We start from the raw sequence: 21,665 nt of genomic DNA on the forward strand, positions 1-21,665 counted from the left end.
AATGGAAGTCACTGAAACCAACAAGAGGAAGTTGGCAAACCACAATGTGAAAGCAAATGAAAAATTAGCTATTTTTACCCATTCTACTTCTGAACTAGGCCCCCAAAATAATAATTCCCATCAACAATCCTTTGCTTCTTTTTTATCTGCAGGTGTCCTCGTTGTTAATGTTACCTGGAGAAATAAAACCTATGTTGGAACGTTGCTTGATTGCACAAAACACGATTGGGCCTCCTCCCAGGTAAGTAATTACCTGAAGGGTGGGGTCTGCTTTCTTGTCCACATTCTGACATGTGAACTAGACAGTTAATAAGTTTTTTTTAAAAAAAACATATCAGTGAACTGATATGTTGTTGGGAATGTAGGCCATGCAGAAAAAAATTGTTTGAAAATGAAATCATTTTTAGGTACATCCTCTCACGGTCCAATATCAGGAGGATAGGATCTGTAATTGATACCTCCACCTTCCAAAGTGTCCAAGTTCAACCTGTTAGACCAGATGCAGCAGCCTGTTTGTTAATGGGCTTTGTATTTATCCCAGTCCTCCAAGGTATACAGGATGTACCCATTTCAGTTGTATTTCAGTGCATCTATTTTGGCTTTAATTTTAGAAAGCAGCCAGATCTTGCCATCAAAATTGGCAGTTTTGCTCTGAGTTTTAGCACTAATGTCGAAGGCCATAAAATGAGATCTGGTATGTATCTCCTGTAGGCTATTATTTGTCCAATCCTTAGCCGAATAAACAAATGGATTTCTTGAAGGAATATTGAATAAAATCCAGTATACAGTTAGAGAAAAATGTAGAATGCTTCTCCTGTGTCCTTCCACATCTAGTAAATTTGATTTTAGCATGTTAAGGCAAAAGAAAGGGAAAAACACAATAGCTTTAATTAATAATTTTATGTTGTTTGCAGTATTACACTGTTTATTGTTTTATGTGTCTAGTGTTATTTCATTTTGCTGCTTCTGTGTATATAGTTTATTCTGTTGTTAAATCTTTTTTTTTAAAAAAATGGTAAGAAATAGCAAATAAATCATCTCTTGCAAAAATCAAAGTTGTAATGAATATGTTACTAAAATAATCAACCCTACAGATTACTACTCCTTTCTTTCCCTATACTTCAAGACCAATGACACAACAGTGGATTTGAAAACAGTAACAAGAGAGTATGAACAGCTAGGGAAGAAAGTTAAAGAATTAGGAGCACAAGTGTGTGTGTGGGGGGGGGGGAGTTCATTCATATTTCCAACAAAAGGGAGAAAATGATTTTAAAAGCAAACCACTAGTTTAAAACAACGGTGACGTCATCAACGGAACTTTGCTGTCTAGACCAAGGGTAGACAAAGTTTGCTCTTCTATGACTTGTGGACTTCAACTCCCAGATTTCCTGAGCCAGTCATGCTAGCTCAGGAATTCTGGGAGTTGAAGTCCATATGTCATAGAAGACTGCATGGTCTGCATTACCTATTTGAAGGGCTACTGGCAAGGGATTGACTACACCTCAAAAGAACTGGAAGACAATATTCTGAAAAGAACTCATCAAAAGAGTCTTAAACTAAGATTGAAGAGAGAGGAATGTCAGTCTTCATGATCTTTAGAACCTGATTCCAAGCAAAAACCATTAGTTAACCAATCACACAAGGAAGCAAGGAGTAAAGCAAAAGAAGAAATAAAAAAAGAAAAACTTAATGTTTTGATTGATTGATTGATCTTTCTCCCTTTGTTAATTTCAGATGATTTAGGGAAGTCTCTTCCTCATCCCTTTACAATACTGATATTTTAGAGGGGGGGGGTGTCTGGCTGTCATATATGTTGATTTGCCATTGAGACATTTTTTATTAAAGATTTGATTTTTCCTCCTATGTTCCCAATTCTGATATCTATTTTTATTTTTAATAGGTTTTGTGAATCACCAACAAGTGACCTGGAAATGCGAGGAGGTCGGGGCAGAGGAAAGCGAGCAAGGTCTGCAGCAGCTACAACCACACCAGGGACTGACATTACCTTTACAGAGTCCAGAGGACTACAGAACAAGAACAGAGGTGGTGCTAATGGAAAAGGAAGACGGGGCAGCCTTAATTCTAGTGGCCGCAGGACACCCCCCAACTGTGCCGTGGAGGATGTGAAAGTCAGCCCTTTGTCTAACAACAAGAGGAAAAGCAAGCCACCCATGGAGCTGGACTTGAATTCCAGTTCAGAGGACAACAAATCTGGAAAGCGTGTGCGCACCAATTCTAGAAGCACTCCCACCACTCCGCAAGGGAAAGCAGAGACTGCTTTTTTAGACCAAGGTTGCTCTTCTCCAGTATTGATTGATTGCCCCCACCCTAACTGCAACAAAAAATACAAGCACATTAATGGGTTAAGGTATCATCAGGCTCATGCACATTTAGACCCAGAAAACAAACTGGAATTTGAGCCTGACCATGAAGACAAAATCTCAGACTGCGAGGAAGCACTCAGCAATGTGGCACTTGAATGCAATGACCTGAGCACAAGCTTATCACATTTTGATCAGCTGAAGGGGCCCCTGTCTCCTTGTTCCCTGAGTACCCCTGTAACACCAAAGGGGAAACGGGAGCAGGCCCACAATGGCAGGAATTCTGGCAAAAAGAGGGGCTTGAACAGTGAACTAAATAGTCTCCCAGTTATTTCCAATATGACAGTGACTCTGGAAAACTGTTCAGTGGCAGAGAACAGTTTGGCCAGTGAAATGCCCAAGCTAGAAGCTGAAGGACTAATAGATAAGAAAAATCTAGGAGAAAAAGACAAAGGCAAAAAAGGCAGTAACTGTAAAGTAGATAAAAATCTGTCTAAACTGAAAACTGCCAGACCCATTGCCCCAGCTCCAGCTCCCACACCACCTCAGTTAATAGCTATCCCCACAGCAGCTTTTACAACCACCACAACTGGGTCAATATCAGGACTGCCGTCCCTGACAACCACTGTTGTGCAGGCTACACCAAAGAGCCCTCCGCTAAAACCTATTCAACCAAAGCCCACAATCATGGGAGAGCCAAGCACTGTCAGTCCAACTCTCACATTACTCAAAGACAAAAAGAAAAAAGAGAAGAGAAAACTGAAGGACAAAGAAAGCAAAGAGACTGGGAATGCTAAAGTGGATTTGAAGCTGGGAAAACTGGAGGACCCCAAGGGGTCTGGGAAAGAGATTAGTGGGCATTTTTTAAAGGAACATCTCAGCAAGAATGAAGTGTTAGCTAATGGACTGTCAGAGTCTCAGGAGAGCAGAATGGCAAGCATTAAAGCTGAAGCTGATAAAGTTTACACTTTCACAGACAATGCCCCCAGCCCTTCGATAGGGAGTTCCTCCAGAATGGAATGCAGCCCTCTAGTGAATGGACAGGCTTCGGTGGCGCCACTGCATGTGTTGACACAGAATGGGACAGAGGGTGCTGCTGCTAAAACTAACAGTCCTGCTTACTCGGATATCTCTGATGCTGCAGACGATGGTAGTTCTGACAGCAGGTCAGAGGGCATGAGGTCAAAGGCCAGCTCTCCTTCAGATATTATTTCTAATAAGGACAGTGTTGGAAAAGGACATTCTTCAACCCCGGTACAATTACCCCAAGTAAAAGAGACTCATTCTCCTTATTACCATGGCTACGATCCTTATTATTCTCCAAGCTATGTGCACTCTGGACAGGTCAGCACCCCTGCAGCTGGGAACAGCAGCAATAACCCCCAGGGAATGAAGATCAAAAAGGAGGCGGAGGAAGAGGCTGAGAAAAAAGACAAGGCAGAGCCTCCAGAGTCCAAAAAAAGTGAAGCTGGTCCCACTAATTTGCAGCCTCAACACCAGTCTGTAATAACTCAGAGGCATCCTGCACTTGCCCAGTCACTTTACTATGGCCAGTATGCCTATGGGCTTTATATGGACCAAAAATCCTTAATGGCCTCTAATCCTGCTTATAGGCAGCAGTATGAAAAATACTATGAGGACCAGAGATTAGCAGAACAGAAAGTGACTCAAATGGGAGAGAATGCGAAAGGAAAAATGAGCTTCCCCTGAAAGATTTGGGAAAAGATGATAAGTTGAAAAACATACCCTCTGCTACAATCTCAAAAGCACCTTCAGCTTCGGAGACCAGTAAAAACAACACTAAAATAGGGTCATCAGTCCCTAATAAAACTGAAGAGACAACTAAATCACAGATGCTTTCGAATCATCAGCAACAGATTCAGTCCGATAGCTTCAAAGCAAAACAAATGGAAAACCATCAGCTTATAAAGGAAGCTGTGGAAATGAAATCTGTTATGGATTCTATGAAGCAGACTGGAGTAGATCCTACAACAAGGTTTAAACAGGTGAGAAGGCAGGAGGGTGAGAGCTGGAATTATTCTAAGCTTAGATCCTAGGGCTTTAAGCTATAATCTTTTAGAAACATAGAAACATAGAAGTCTGACGGCAGAAAAAGGCCTCATGGTCCATCTAGTCCAGAGGTCCCCAACCTTTTTAGCACCAGGGACCGGCTTTAAGTTAGACGAGTTTTCTATGGCCCGGGGGGGGGGGGGGGGGGGGCTTTGGTCATATGGGGGTGGGGTTATGGAGGGGTGGAGCTTAGTGATGCAGCCCTCCACACTTCTCCACAGGGCGGGGAGAATGAGGAGGCTCCTTTGGCGGCTGGGGGCTGCCTGGCTTTGTGATTTTGACTGGGGGGGGACTTAGGAAGGTCCTACTTCTCCCCCCCCCCAGCCAAAAACTCAAAGCCTATCTGCTGGATACGGGCGATGAGCGGGACGAGCGGCGCCGAAGCCGGTGGCTTTGGCAGCTGCTGCAAGAGGCTCTCCGCTCTCGGGAGAGTTTAACAACAGAGGCTCTTTGGCTGCCCGGGGCGCGCGCGGGCGCACACACGCACACACCCGGAGACCTTTTCCCGTCTTCTTCTCCTCGCTCGCTCCCCTCATAACCAGCCGCCCCGCTCGCGGGGGGATGCCCGTTCGTAGCTACCAGCCCGCCAAGTGTCGAGGGGGCTTCTGAGGCTGAAGGGAAGAGCCGGAATGCCCTTCCCGCGTTTAGATTGGGGGAAACGGAGGAGGCGGTGGTTGTTTTCTCCTCGCTCCAGAAACTAGGCGATCGCGCCCCACCGCCGCCGCCTCCTCCTCCGTTTCCCCCAACGGCAAGCAATCTAAACGCGGGAAGGGCATTCCGGCTCTTCCCTTCAGCCTCAGAAGCCCCCTCGACGCTTGGCGGGCTGGCGTAGCTACGAACGGGCATCCCCCCGCGAGCGGGGCTGCTGGTTATGAGGGGAGCGAGCGAGGAGAAGAAGACGGGAAAAGGTCTCCGGGTGGCCCCGCTTGGCTCCGTCTCCCTCCACGCAGGATGGGCTTTGGGTCTCCGACGCCGCGGACCGGCTGGAAAACCCCAACGGCCCGGTCCCGGTCCGCGGACCGGCGGTTGGGGACCTCTGATCTAGTCTGCCCTTATACTATTTTCTGTATTTTATCTTAGGATGGATATATGTTTATCCCAGGCATGTTTAAATTCAGTTACTGTGGATTTATCTACCACGTCTGCTGGAAGTTTGTTCCAAGGATCTACTACTCTTTCAGTAAAATAATATTTTCTCATGTTGCTTTTGATCTTACCCCCAACTAACTTCAGATTGTGTCCCCTTGTTCTTGTGTTCACTTTCCTATTAAAAACACTTCCCTCCTGGACCTTATTTAACCATTTAATATATTTAAATGTTTCGATCATGTCCCCCCTTTTCCTTCTGTCCTCCAGACTATACAGATTGAGTTCATTAAGTCTTTCCTGATACGTTTTATGCTTAAGACCTTCCACTATTCTTGTAGCCCGTCTTTGGACCCGTTCAATTTTGTCAATATCTTTTTGTAGGTGAGGTCTCCAGAACTGAACACAGTATTCCAAATGTGGTCTCACCAGCATTCTATATAGCGGGATCATAATCTCCCTCTTCCTGCTTGTTATACCTCTAGCTATGCAGCCAAGCATCCTACTTGCTTTCCCTACTGCCTGACTGCACTGTTCACCCATTTTGAGACTGTCAGAAATCACTACCCCTAAATCCTTTTCTTTTGAAGTATTTGCTAACACAGAACTGCCAATACAATACTCAGATTGAGGATTCCTTTTCCCCAAGTGCATTACTGTATTTTACATTTGGAAACATTAAACTGCAGTTTCCATTGTTTTGACCATTTATCTAGTAAAGCTAAATCATTTACCATATTACAGACGCCTCCAGGAATATCAACCCTATTGCACACTTTAGAGTCATCGGCAAATAGGCAAACCTTCCCTACCAAACCTTCCCCTATGTCACTCACAAACATATTAAAAAGAATAGGACCCAGAACAGACCCTTGTGGCACACCGCTTGTAACCTGACTCTGCTCAGAATACTCGCCATTAACAATAACTCTCTGATGTCTACGCTTCAGCCAGCTGCAAATCCATTGAACTATCCAGGGATTAAGTCCAATCTTCACTAATTTATCTATCAGCTCTTTATGTGGAACCGTATCAAAGGCTTTGCTGAAGTCCAGGTAGGCAACATCCACGGCACCACCTTCATCCAACACCTTTGTGACATAGTCAAAGAAATCAATGAGATTAGTCTGACATGATTTGCCTTCAGTAAAGCCATGCTGATTTGGGTCCAATAAGTTATTGTTTTTTAGGTGCTGATTTATCCTCTTTTTGAATTTTGGCATTTACTTGCAGATATTTCTGCCAAGGATTGTGCAGCTCATGTGGATGTTTTTTTCTTGCTTTCTCAACAAGATTTGTTGCTATGCTCTCATCCAGATTTCAGGATAGTAGCTATTGACCTCCACAACCAAGCCCTTGATGCTTTGTACTGAAATTGTATTTTGAAAGGTAGAAATGGTGACATAACTTCAGGGATTTGTCTGATCACTTAGTGGCCATTCTCTATTCTTCCAAGGTTCACGCCAATAAATATCAACGAGTGTGCAAGCCACATCAGAGCAGGGTAGAAAGAAGTAATTGAGTTACTTGCCTTTTTGAAACTTAAGGATATTTCTAAACCTTGTAGAGCTGTGCTGTGCTTTCAGTCTGGAATACCGTAGTGAGATTATTTACATGCCTTTTCTTTTCATGCTCTGCTAGAACTCTTCTTTCCTTGCATGCTTGTTATATTAAATTATTTTTCTGTTTGCAACCAAATTTGAGGGTGGTTGCAAATTTCTGATGACCAGTAGTGTTGAAAGGGATGAGAAGGCAGAGAGATTTGTCTGAAACCTTCAACAAGTTTCCCCCAATTGGCTTTCTTCCAAGAATGAGACGTTCAAACTACATAAACCTCAGCCAACTAGCCGGGATTGACAGGAGTTGGCATCTCAAATTTCTAGATTATAATGTAAAAAACTACACATAATTGAGGAAAGTATAATATTTCCAAAAGTCATTTACATGTGTAGAAATAGTAGTAATAGCAGCAATATTCATGGGGAGGATTTATTATTTGATAGGTTTGTGGCAAAATCTGAGAATCCCTGTCTTATATCAAGTAGCAAAAATAAATCTCACTATATAGTTCGGTTTATTATATCAATAAATCAGCAAAAAGGAAGATAATGTTTTAATGTTATGCTTTGCAAATATTTTCAAGTACGAGAAGAGGAGACTTAACTTTTTTCAGACAGGGTAAAATATAAATAGACCTTTCTCATGCTAGTCTTGATGGAAGTCATAAATCATAACATTTATATTATACAGCAAGATCTTTATTCATAAACCCATCCACCCCCAATATGAAATATTTGATTGACATTTGAACAAATGAATGGTTTAGATCAGTAGTCCCCAATCTTTCTGGCACCAGGGACCAGTTTTGTAGAAAACATTTTTTTCCACGGACCAGGGGCAAGGATGGATTTCTGCACCCTACTTATGCAGCCCGGTTCCTAACAGGCCATGGACTGGTTCTGGTCTGCAGCCTGAGGGATTGTGGAACTTGGTTTAGTTGATAGAAAATTGCTAAAATTGCTAAAATCTGCAGGATACCCAATTAAAAAAACACAAAATAATAGATAAAAAATATACACCAACAGGAATCAACTTACATTGGTTTTCACTTGCAGTCAGAAGTGGAAAGATTGTCCCAGCCACGTGCTGTAATGCAGCCATGTGTGCAGCCTCCACTTCCACAGCGCCCCCCGAGGAGGAGGGCTGTTTGGACAACTGTTGGTTCAGGAAGATTACGTGCAGTTGAACAAAAACATAACAATTTTGGTCTCTCTGTATCCAATTCCTATAATGTTCTTGCGGATTTAAATAGTAAGGATGTTGTAGATATTAGCAAGGCCCCTCAGGCGGAGAATGAGGGGATGTTCAAAGGAGAAGTTGTTGTAAATGAGGAGCATAGTGTCACCAAACCAAGTCCAGTTAGTAGAAATAAAGAGAGGACACATGTTCTTGTGGGTGACTCGATTGTCAGAGGTGTTGATTTGGGACAGAGGAAGGATGTGGTGAAGGTGATGAGGTGTCTTCCAGGAGCCACTGCCCACAGGGACAGGAGGCGGATTACAAACATTGTCAAGGCTGTGAGTAAAGGTAATAAAGTTGATGTGGTGGTGCATCTTGGCACAAACGATTTGTCCCAGAGAAATGTTAATGTAGTAAAAAGAGATTTTCAATGTCTAAGTGTGGAGCTGGGTAAAATAACTGATTCAGTGACTTTCTCAGAGGTGTTACCGGTTTGTGGCCAGGAGGGTAAAACAAGTTGTATCAGAGAGTTTAATGTGTGGTTAAGGCAGTGGTGTAAAGCTGAAGGTTTTGGTTATGTAAGTCATGACATCAGTAGGTGGTCTAATAGAGAGTTGTTTAAGAGGGATGGTTTGCATCCATCATACAGAGGTACCCAGGTGCTCGGTGAGGAATTCAGAACTTTTTTGGACAGGCATTTAAACTAGGTAAAGGGGACAGAGATGTACCAGATGTGGAGGATTTCTGTCCCCAACCAATGAGGATAAAGCAGTTTTTGGAAGCTTATGAAAAGGGAGCTGTAAATAAAATAGATGTAGTTGTTGATGATAAGGGGCAAACTAATAATGAAAATAATGTTCTTCGGGTAATGTACACGAATGCTCGAAGCTTGAGCAACAAGCTCTGTGAGTTAATGGCCATAATATCTAGAGATAATTTGGATCTGGTTGCCATAACTGAGACATGGTTTAAGGATTCTAATGAATGGGAAATATCCATACCAGGATATACACTGTATAGGAAGGATAGAATAGAGAGAAGGGGAGGTGGAGTAGCCATTTATGTTAAAGAAAGTCTAAAAACAATACTAATTCAAAATACATGTAAAGATCTGGAGACCCTCTGGATTTGCATACAAAATAAAGACGGTTCTGTCATTAGAATTGGGGTGATCTATAGGCCTCCAGGGCAATCTGAGGAACATGACAACAAGATGGTGGATGAGATTACCCTAATGGCAGTAAAGGGAGATATTGTGGTTATGGGTGATTTCAACATGCCTGATGTTGACTGGAATATCCCCAGTGCCCTTACATGCAAAAGTAAGAATATAGTAGAGGCCTTTACAGGAGCAGCTCTGGCACAGCTAGTTAAGACACCAACTAGAGGGGAGAATATTCTAGATTTAGTTTTTACAAATGGGAATTGGGTTTCAGAGGTCAAGGTGGGAGAAAATTTAGGTTGCAGTGACCATCTATGTTTGTGGTTTGATGTAAAAACTGATTGTGAGCAATCCTATACTGCAACCAAAGTATTGGATTTCAGAAAAACAAATTTTAATGCAATGGGGGAATATTTAAATAATGAATTAAAGGGAAGGAATAAATTGGCAGGAGCGAGCACCCAGTGGACTGTATTAAAAAGGCCATCTTAAAAGCCACAAAACTTTATGTAAAGCAAGTAACTAAAGGTAAAAGGAAGAAGAAACCGCTATGGTTTAGCAATGATGTAAGGGCTATAGTCAATGAAAAAAAGGCTGCCTATAGGAGGTATAAAGAGTCTGGAAGTATAGCTGATAGAGAGGTATATAAAATGAGACAGAAGGAGGCGAAACAGATAATATATGCTGCTAAAGCCTCAAAAGAGGAAGAAATAGCAAAATCTGTAAAGAAGGGGGATAAAACCTTCTTCAGATATATTAGTGATAGGAAGAAGAAAAACTGCAGCATCACAAAGCTTAGTACCGGGAATAATACATGCATTGATGGGAATAAGGAGATCGCTGACCATTTCAATAGCTACTTCTGTTCAGTTTTCTCAAAAAGACACCTTACAAAATATTACTATAGAGGGATATAGCATTGCTTCCAGCTGTACGGATTCAGCTCCAGTGATCTTAGAAGCCGATGTCTTAGAAGAACTTGAAAGATTAAAGATAAATAAGGCAATGGGTCCAGATGGCATCCACCCCAGAGTTCTTAAAGAACTCAGATCTGTCATTGCTACCCCCCTGACTGATTTGTTTAACCAATCCCTGTTAACAGGAGATGTCCCTGAGGATTGGAGAATGGCCAGTGTTGTGCCTATCCACAAGAAGGGCAGTAGAGAAGAAGCTGGTAACTACAGGCCAGTTAGCTTGACATCAGTTGTAGTTAAAATGATGGAGACTCTACTCAAAAAGAGGATAAATCAGCATCTAAAAAACAATAACTTATTGGACCCAAATCAGCATGGCTTTACTGAAGGCAAATCGTGTCAGACTAATCTCATTGAGTTCTTTGACTATGTCACAAAGGTGTTGGATCAAGGTGGTGCCGTGGATATTGCCTATCTGGACTTCAGCAAAGCCTTTGATACGGTTCCACATAAAGAGCTGATAGATAAATTAGTGAAGATTGGACTTAATCCCTGGATAGTTCAGTGGATTTCAAGCTGGCTGAAGCATAGACATCAGAGAGTTATTGTTAATGGCGAGTATTCTGAGCAGAGACAGGTTACAAGCGGTGTGCCACAAGGGTCTGTTCTGGGTCCTATTCTTTTTAATATGTTTGTGAGTGACATAGGGGAAGGTTTGGTAGGGAAGGTTTGCCTATTTGCCGATGACTCTAAAGTGTGCAATAGGGTTGATATTCCTGGAGGGGTCTGTAATATGGTAAATGATTTAGCGTTACTAGATAAATGGTCAAAGCAATGGAAACTGCAGTTTAATGTTTCCAAATGTAAAATAATGCACTTGGGGATAAGGAATCCTCAATCTGAGTATTGCATTGGCAGTTCTGTGTTAGCAAAAACTTCAGAAGAGAAGGATTTAGGGGTAGTGATTTCTGACAGTCTCAAAATGGGTGAGCAGTGTGGTCGGGCGGTAGGAAAGGCAAGTAGGATGCTTGGCTGCATAGCTAGAGGTATAACAAGCAGGAAGAGGGAGATTGTGATCCCCTTATATAGAGCGCTGGTGAGACCACATTTGGAGTACTGTGTTCAGTTCTGGAGACCTCACCTACAAAAAGATATTGACAAAATTGAACGGGTCCAAAGACGGGCTACAAGAATGGTGGAAGGTCTTAAGTATAAAACGTATCAGGAAAGACTTAATGAACTCAATCTGTATAGTCTGGAAGACAGAAGGAAAAGGGGGGACATGATCGAAACATTTAAATATGTTAAAGGGTTAAATAGGGTTCAGGAGGGAAGTGTTTTTAATAGGAAAGTGAACACAAGAACAAGGGGACACAATCTGAAGTTAGTTGGGGGAAAGATCAAAGGCAACATGAGAAAATATTATTTTACTGAAAGAGTAGTAGATCCTTGGAACAAACTTCCAGCAGACGTGGTTGGTAAATCCACAGTAACCGAATTTAAACATGCCTGGGATAAACATATATCCATTGTAAGATAAAATACAGGAAATAGTATAAGGGCAGACTAGATGGACCATGAGGTCTTTTTCTGCCGTCAGTCTTCTATGTTTCTATGTTTCTAAGGCATAGGGATTATAATGGTGCTTTTGTTATCCAGCTCTAGAATTTTTACGGAATTAGAGAGCCAGTTGGTATAGTGATTAAAACCAGGGTAGGAACCAAGAGACCATGGCTTCTCAACTTAGATACATAGTGTGATTTTGGGCCAGTTGATTTTCTCAATCTGCTGCATTAACATCTACCATGCAAATAGAGGCAGTCCTATGCCATGAAGCCCCCAAAAGATACTTATGATCCGGATTTGAATTTCCAACACTCCCACCTGGGAGGCCCTAGTCACATGATTAATTTTGGGGTGCTCAATAATCAGTCCACATTTTCACAATCATATAACTGTGTTGTTGTTGTTTTGCCAGAAACTTGTATTTATTTCTTGTTTTTGTCAAGAACCCCAATTGTGGATAATGAGTTCACTTAACAACGGTGGCACTTGCTTAACAAACATCACATTGACTTAACAAATGAAAATCTCTCTTTATGACCCTGAGAACAATAATCACAAAAAATATAAAATCATGTGGGTGTCTCGACCTACAATTGTGATGACATATGACAAGATTCTAATCTCCATTAAGGTTGTAAGTGAGGGACTGCTTGTACAGTCAGGAAGCATATTCTAGTTAATAAGTTAAACTTATCAAATACATGTTTCCTGAAATGGTTTTGTAATTTCAGTTTATTTACATTGTGTTTGGTGAAATGTAAAGTAGAAGTTCTAGTTCATGAGATTGGAATAATTTAAAAAATGATTTGATAACAATGGTATGATTTTAAAAAACAGAAACCATAATAGTCAAAAATCCTCAACCTCTTGCTCAGTTTGGAGATATTAAAGTCCCCCAAAATTAATACTTGAATTAGATTCAGACTTAATGGAGCCGGGGTGGTGCAGCAGGTAGAGTGCTGTACTGCAGGCCACTGAAGCTGACTGTAGATCTGAAGGTCAGCGGTTCAAATCTCATCACCGGCTCAAGGTTGACTCAGCCTTCCATCCTTCCGAGGTGGGTAAAATGAGGACCCGGATTGTGGGGGCAATAGCCTTGCTCTGTTAAAAAGTGCTATTGCTAACATGTTGTAAGCTGCCCTGAGTCTAAGGAGAAGGGCAGCATAAAAATTGAATAAATAAAATTAAATTAAATTAAATAAATAAATAAATAAATAAATAAATAAATAAAATAAGTACATCTATTTCAGTCAACAGAGCTCAGTTTTAAGTTATTTAAAAGTATATGTTCTAAGTCTGGATTTAGTGCATTGCTTGTTGGAATGAATTTAGTTAATAAATACCATAATAATTTATCTACAACTAGTTAAAAACTATTTTCAGTCTTTTCTTGTGCATGCTTACTCAACCTCCATATAAGATTGCTCATTATTATATATAAAGAAGCATACATTTATTTTATAATGTTTAATTGAAAATGCAAACTTACTATTGCTGCTCCTTAATTACAAGGGTTTTTTTCCTTACTTTTCTCTGTGAGTGTGAATTTCCATTTCTGTATGATAAGACTGAGGCCCTTATCCAAAAAAGTCCATTGCATGTTTCCCACAGCTGGGCAGTCTCAATTCTGTCTCTGTTGTACAGTAAATGTAAATTATTTCAGTTTTAAAACACAAAAATGGAGATTGCTGTGCAAAAAGCATAAACATAACTCAGTTTGGTTTGTGGGACTTGCATACATTTATTGCACTGCTTTTAAAACTTTTCCCTTCTTTATTCAAAGCCAAGTATCAGAAAATCCTTACCCGTTGTAGGTAAAACACAAAAGTCAATTTAAATATCCCCATTGTGATTAGAAAAAAAAATGGCTTATGGAAAAACCACTTTTACCCAATTTGTGGTAATTTACTCTGGTTTGGAAAGCACTGATTTTTGGGGAATTGTGGCCAGATTTTATGTATCCAAGCTAAGTCAGTTAGTAAACCCTTTGTATTGTTTACTTTAACGTTGATAGTTTCTATTGAAAAAAATTCTTCAGGAAAACAACAACACCCGGATAGCTCTAAGATAGATAGATAGATATATGAGGCTAGGACAAGGCTGAAATAGTGCTATCCTAGTCTCCCATAATTTTAAAAATTCAGCAAAAAAACCATTGTTATATTCTTATTTAGAAATTGAAGTGTTATTTCTGCCTTCAAAGTAGATTACAAAATTCCTAAAATAAAACTGAAATAAAAGACGAGAGTTGTATCTTTAAATTTTACATGTTATGTATTTTTTTCTCGTTAAGGTAGTGAAGGTTCATTTAAGTTGGATAAAAGCAATTTGTTGTACTTTATATCAATTTTTAATGAAATACTATTGCTACTCATTCCTGTCCCTTCCTGTCACTCTGGCTTTAAAAGCTTTTGTTATTTTCCTAAGGCAAACAGGACTTCTATATGACAAACTCTATCCTCCTGCATTGCACATTAGTCCTTTTTTCAGCTTATGGAAGTCTCCAAAGCAGTATGTGACATTGCAAAATGACTTCTACCTTGTGAAATTTAGACAGAGGCTAAGATTACATTCCTAGCTCTCTATATATAAAAAAGCAAAAGGCCAGCTGGATGGAGTTAGTGAGGCATTTCTGCTGACTTGAAGCTATTTTCTGCTCAGTAACTGCAAGAGAGATCTGCCAGGAGAACACACTGAGATGCCAGTAAAAGAAGTGAAGCTGAGTTATGTCACATGCAAACTCCAGCAATGTTACAGTGATAAAGACATGACCACAATTCCAACACAGAGTTCACTCAGGTTGACAATAGCATTTTCAACACATTGCATTTTCTGAAAGCTGCAAAACCCTTCTATATTTGCCAATTCCACTCTTGATTTTTTTTTTTTTTGGCTCTGTTCTCTGGACCGCAGGGGTTGTAGATTGTTCTTTTAAAGTGTAAATTTTAAAATTGTCTCCCCCCCTTCCCTTCCTTTCCTATCAGGACCCAGATACAAGAACATGGCATCATTATGTATATCAGCCAAAATATCTTGATCAGCAGAAAGTGGAAGAACTGGACCGTGAAAAAAAATTAAAAGAAGATAGCCCCAGAAAAACACCTAATAAAGAAGCTTCTTTCTCTAGCCTTCCAGTTTCATTAAACAGCATTAAAGAAGAGCCTAAGGAGATGAAGCGTTCTGATTCTCAGCCACTGGAAGAGAACAAGATAAAAATTGATGATCAAAAGACTGCTGTAAATTGGAAGGAATCCCGGGGTACTAGAGTGGCTGTTTCCTCTCCAATGACTCAGCATCAGTCATATATACAGTACTTGCATGCTTACCCTTACCCACAAATGTATGATCCTAATCATCCTGCATACCGTGCTGTTTCTCCTGTTCTCATGCATAGCTATCCAGGTATGTACCAAATTAAACTGAATAGGCCCATCAGTTTTGACATTGCCTTTTAGAAGCAAAAGAAAATTAGAAGCTTCAGAGATTCAATTTCTTTTACAAAGGTCTAGGACTGAAATAAATTTAACATAAGTTATTTTTTTATGAATTATCAGCATTTCCAAATACAGTTTTCACATCCATTGGCATTCTTCTGGGCTATTACACTCAGGATAGTGGCTTGCCTATAAAAAATTATTGTAAGCTTTTACTCTCAGAACCATTACAGTTATTACTTCTTCCATTTAAATCCCTAAATGTTTGAAATTGCAATATGTTCAACTCTCTTTATAACTTTTCATTTGCCAGGTTCAAATAGCCACATTTGACAAGAGAAATCTAATCCCTGGAATACAATTTTTGTAATTTGCATTTCATGCATTTGAAATTGCCTTATCCCCAATTGTAAATAGTAACTTGAGAGTATCTTTATTTTTTTATCTTCAGGGGCCTATCTCTCACCAGGATTTCATTATCCTGTTTACGGAAAGATGTCGGGGAGAGAAGAGGTGGAAAAAGTCAATACCAGCCCTAGCATCAGCGTAAAATCAACCACTGAATCTAAAGCACTGGATTTGTTGCAGCAGCATGCCAACCAGTATCGCAGCAAGTCACCTGTGGTAAGATATAGCTTGTTTTTAAAGGATTGCATTAATTGGCATAATTAGAAGAGTGACAGAGTTAACTTCAACTGGTAGATATACCTAAATTCATTCACTACAAATTCTCACATTGTGTTGCATGATGCAAAAAAGAATCATATTTGAGAACTAATTGTGATTTAAGTTAGTTTGTGCTTTCCTTCAGGAACCAAAATGAAAGAAGCATATACCTAGTTTTAATTGTACTATGTGTTTTGTTTTGTTGTATTTTCTCCTAAATTATGCTTAAAATCTCAAAGTACAGTAACAAAACTAAAATAAGTTTCCAAACCTTAATTAGATAAGAAATGCAGTAAAGCATTTGCACCATTTGTTAGTTTTTGGAATGTAACCATCATTTAAAAAAAAAAAAAAAAAGTGGATAACTTGGAAAATCTTTATTTCCTGCAACAAAAACTCCATCTTAATGTTTGATTAACATAGACATCATTTTCAAGCCAATTGGGTGTAGTTTTGTTAGCAGAGTCACTAGAATAACACAGGTTCAGGATGGTACAAGCTGTCAGTAGTTCAGATGACAGGTAAAATGCGCCTCTTCTCATAGAGTGGAATCAGCAGTCAAGATGGGTTGTTCTCGTCCATTCAGTCATTAGGACCGAGTCTGTCTTTTTATAAGGATCTGCTCTGCTAGGACCCAGCTTTGACAAATCCGAAGACTAGGACGTGACGTGGCAAAACTGAGGCAATGTCCAGTAATCATAGGCTCCAATCCAGTTGGCACTCATCAACTGGCCAAATGCACTGGCCAAATATACTGACAAAAAGATAAATCAGATGAGAGCCAGACTGTCCATGGGCGTGACTGACTGCTGACTCCACCTTATGAGAAGAGGCGTATCAGGTAAGACCATTGAAGGTGGAGGCAGCAGTCACGATGGGACATATCAAAGCCCTAAGATGAGTGGGAACAGTCACAGACCGACTAGGAGGCCTCTTCGATTACCCTCTGCAGCACCCTTCGCCCGAAGGCTGTATCTGCTGATGCAAACTTGTCAATTTTGTAATGCCATCCTCCGGAACGGGCCTGTCCAACTTCTTTAGTGTCTTGCTGCCTGGCTTTCTCTTGAAGAAGCTGTTTCCACCATCTTGTAAGAGGCCAAGCTGATTGCAACTCAAAATGACCATTGCAATTGTTGCAAAGGTTTTAACTGTAAGCTGGATAAATTCATCAGTGTCCACCCGAGCAAGCTCTGATTGATAGTGGCGCAGAGCAGTCAGTTGAGAACAACAGCGCTTAGAGAATGTTTACAGAGGGGCACGTGAGCTCTAAGCTTCAATATCTTTGACTAGTTCCCATACAGGTCTTTTCTTCTTTACTCTCACTCACTCTGTGGTGGGAGCCATTGCTACCATCCCGCCTAAACATCAGACTCTGGCAGTAATTGGGTGCTGGCAAATAAATTAGTTCTTTTTGCTGCCCAACTATTAGCTGGAGAGAGAAATCGTTGCTGCCACCGATAGAGCAGATGCCCAGGGCCCTTTCTTTTCTTCATGCGTCGAAGACAAGGAGGAATGAAAACTCAACTCCTGTGGCAGACTGGGCCAAGGCCCTTCTGGTCGATGCCACTCAGCATGGCCCTACACCCACTGATTCATCCGGAACAGAATTTCTGAGAGATCTTTAGACCCTCAAGTTTGAAAGCAAGAAGTACACGTCTTTTCCATCAAACTCACGTAATGGACCAACAATCTGGATGGGAGCAAGTTTTGCAACATCCAATCCTGCTGATGACTGAGTCAAAGCTGGGTCCTAGCAGGGCGAAGACAGATTTGGTCCTAATCACTAAATGGACGAGGACAACCCATCCTGACTGCTGGTTCCACCCACGATGGAGAATGTAAAGATTTATTTGAGTATGCTGAGTTTTCTAGTAACTAACATGCTGCACATTGCTTATAGTCAGTTGAGAAGATAAATAAATTCTGAAATAAATACACTTAATGGAATATTTCTATGTAGTTTTCTTGGCAGCAAGACAGAAGTGGTGTTTTTTCCCTCTCACAACCTAAATAATAGCCTGGGAATCTTTGTTGGAAGAACTAAAGATTTAACCATGCTTAACTTTTAACATGGCAAGGTTGGCTACATATTGCCACCCACTTGGAGATGCAAGACATTAACTAGAGCCTGAATAACTCACATCTAGAGAAATGTGTAATCATCCATTAATTTTTCTCAATATGTTTTGTTTTTAGCCTGTTGAAAAATCTACAGCTGAACGTGAAAGAGAAGCAGAAAGGGAGCGAGATCGTCATTCCCCCTTTAGCCAACGGCATCTTCATACACATCATCATACACATGTTGGAATGGGCTACCCGCTAATTCCGGGTCAATATGACCCATTTCAAGGTGAGTGTCAAGTTTTCCATACTGTTTATTATAAAAACGTTTGGGTTTTGGTAGTGACCACATTGTTGATAGAACATACTGTTGATTGCAGCTTATTGCCAGTATATGGGTATAGAAGTGCGATCTTAAAGCCAGCCCAACTGGCTCAAATGTTCATAGCCATCGAAAGTGCAATTAAAGGGTGGTATCAGATCTCTGCATAGCTGTAGGAAGGTGTGGATATTATGCAATTTGAGTGCATGTGTGTGTATGTGTGTTGTGTTGTAGATGCTATGGAGTCAAAGACTGCCTTCAGCCATATCTAACTCTGTAGTGGTATGGTGAGAATGCCATTATTCTTGGTCAGGTTTGGGTACACTTGGTTTGTTCTTTCCTTCTGTTCTCCTTATTAAGCTCTTTTGACCACATACTACAGCCAATAGGAAACGTGGGGGTGGGGAGGCAGCTGGTTTCCTGCCAGTAGAAAGGCCTTTCATCTTCTGAAATGCCTCATTCCTGTATTCATAGGCAGTAAAATTTGTTGGCTTATTATTGAGTAAGTATTATTAGGATTCTGCTGCTAATAATCCATATAGTCCATTATGGATATTTCAGATAATAGGGTGAGCTTACATTGAATTGATTTTAAAAATCCAAAGGATTTTTAAACTGGGAATGTGTAAATAGTATGAGTAGCTTCATATGATTTTTTAAAAATGGGGAAAGACAGAGAGAGAAAGTAGTATTAAATGAAGAAGTTAGTTAGCCATATCGTTTTAGAACCAATATTGTTTCTATTAAATAATATATTACTGGAGGTTAATCATTAAGCAGTACAAAATACCTTTTTTCCTCTGTCCCTGTAATCTACTAATATTAAAAGACTATATTTCTTACGTGCCCCAAAGAGCTTCTATGATGTTTATAGCTGACAAAGTGTTAACTCATTATATTCATTTAGTACCCTGCCAATGTCTCTTTTATGTAAAATACTGACTGCACTTCAGTGGTCCCATATGCCTTATGGGATATTTATATGTGTTCAGAAAGAAAAACACTAAAGCGATAGCTATTATGCAAGCATTATGTTTTGAGAAGCTATAACATCTTTGCTGTAACTCACTGTGACTTTTGATTCTTGTTGTTTCCTGGTGCCTATTATTTCTACTGAGCTTCCTATTCAGGAATTCATGCAAGCCATTTAGCACCATGCAGTGCAGTACTTGGAAAATAATACAATAAGGCAGAATGCCTTCTTTTCTTATAAAATGCCTATTAGGTGGAATCTGAAAAAAGGCATGCTGGTTAGAACAGCTAGGCAGGGTTTTCACCAGCTTGCTTGCAGTAATTAGGTATGCCTTCTGCAGAAAATATAATGGTGCTGTTGTGATTCATGTCTTGTTAATACGGAGGTCTGTAGCTATTGTTGACTTTTGTGAGTACCAGCACACATGTCTTGAGATATACCATTTCACTTTTCTCCAGGGCTGACCTCTGCTGCCCTTGTTGCTACTCAGCAGGTGGCTGCTCAGGCATCTGCATCTGGTATGTTTCCTGCACAAAGAAGGTAAATATTGTGAATTATACTCAGCTATCTTAATAGGAAGGAATGGGGGAAATTGTTCTATATTTTGAGGGCAGTCTTTATAGGAAAGATGCTTTGTCCATTAATGAGAGCATTGTCCTCCTTATGATAACATTTTCCGCAGAGCTGTTACCATAGCATATTTAATTGATCACTGAAGCAGATACTATTCTTCTGAAAAAATGAACCATCCTGTCTATCATGTAACAGCAAGTCACTTTGATTTCCACAGAGCATGATTTAGCTACGTGTGTGTGTGTGTGTGTAAGTGTGTGTGTGTATACATATATTCATCTTTGTGATGTCATAAATCCTAAGAAAAATGGGTTCTTTGAGATAGTATTTCTTTTTAAGTGAAATATCTGCATTTAAACAGCATTAGTATTCAACTGTTCCTGGTGAACGGAAACCCCTACCTATAAATAAATGTGTATTAATTAACAGATAATTAATTATCTGTTTGGTTTGCTATAGCATAAGAGTATTTCCCCCCACTTTGTGAGACTGTTGATGTTACAGAGTTAGAAATAATTTATTTTAAAGGGTTTTTTTTCTGTTTCTTTTCAGAGAATGATAAATCTGGACATGTACATCATCATGTGACTGGATCACATGAAAATAAGCGCTTTATTACAGACATCAGTTCCATGGTGTTAATTTGAAATGCCTTAATGGCAGGCAAAAACCAGTCATTTCATTTTTGTAAATTGCAGATTTTTATCTCAGAGTAACAAATGTTGCTGTATTTAGACTTCTGTTTATAAATATATATATATATATATGCTTATATATATAAATATAAATATATATATATATTCTTTACTTTTTTTGTATCTGTAATTAGGCTCGTACAAAGAGTCTAATACTAAGTTGTAAACCACACAAGTAAATGAAAAAAAAAGTATTTGTCTTGTTTAGAAAGCATTATCCACAAAAGGTTGTTTGTTCCTTTTTTTTCCTTTTTAAAAATTGTAAATAACTAATGTTATGTATCTGTGTGCCTGAAACTCGCATACTCTTCTAATATTGCCCACAACCTCAATAGAGGCTTACTGTGATAATGACGATGACACTTTGGTACAATTTAGATGTCTATTTGGTGGCTCCTATTAAGATGCATCAGTATAAAATGTTACTGTATTAACTGTTTCATTGTAATTGTGTATTGTGAAAAATATACATTTGGAAGGCATGGGCTTGCCAGTACCACAAAAACTGTGTTGTACATAATGTATAGATTTTAAAATGGGAAAATAATGAGCATCTGTGAATAATGAAATGTCTTTTTTTTATAATCTTGAATGGCAAATAACCCAATAGCCTGCATACCAGAAGACGTCTGTGATTGTTCTATTACTTGAATAGTCCTGCAGTCTTTTTTTTAATGTTTACAATTATCCCGTTTTAGAAGAGAGACTTTAATGCCATTGCCTTGTTACTTGTTTTATGCTGTAATCTAGTTTATTTTATGTAAGATGTATATTGAATGCTTTCATTTTTATACTTGCCTTAAATAATTTGGCAATCAGAATTAAAAAAAATGCTGTTTTTTGTATTTCCTGGTGTCACATAGTTATTCAATGGAATCACTGAGCAAAAAGCACTTTCTCATATTTGTACAAGAATTTCTGATCAAAATTTGGGAAAGGAAATTCTAGTATAAAATCCAGACGAAGTTCAAATCCTATCTTTTGTGTTTTCCTTTCTTAAACACAGTAGAACACACACTTGATTGTTATGCCTCTCCCCGTTGGGAACCAGGGAACTGTCTGAGAAGTATGGAAAAGGGCTTC

The 21,665-nt window shown here is 39.7% G+C and overlaps 1 protein-coding gene across 1 annotated transcript in view; it reads left to right on the plus strand.

Annotated features, from left to right (window-relative positions):
- ZNF608 (zinc finger protein 608) overlaps nucleotides 1-19,858 on the plus strand; it is a 116,814-nt gene extending 96,956 nt beyond the window's left edge. Inside the window, 8 exon segments of the mRNA XM_070742847.1 lie at nucleotides 153-232; nucleotides 234-241; nucleotides 1,901-3,996; nucleotides 3,999-4,327; nucleotides 14,843-15,260; nucleotides 15,744-15,916; nucleotides 18,155-18,308; nucleotides 19,773-19,858. Of these exon segments, the coding sequence (XP_070598948.1) occupies nucleotides 153-232; nucleotides 234-241; nucleotides 1,901-3,996; nucleotides 3,999-4,327; nucleotides 14,843-15,260; nucleotides 15,744-15,916; nucleotides 18,155-18,308; nucleotides 19,773-19,858 (3,344 nt within the window).
- Nucleotides 19,859-21,665: the final 1,807 nt, after the last annotated feature.

This window comes from Erythrolamprus reginae, chromosome 2, assembly GCF_031021105.1.
Source record: "Erythrolamprus reginae isolate rEryReg1 chromosome 2, rEryReg1.hap1, whole genome shotgun sequence".
In the NCBI taxonomy this organism is placed as follows: domain Eukaryota; kingdom Metazoa; phylum Chordata; class Lepidosauria; order Squamata; family Dipsadidae; genus Erythrolamprus; species Erythrolamprus reginae.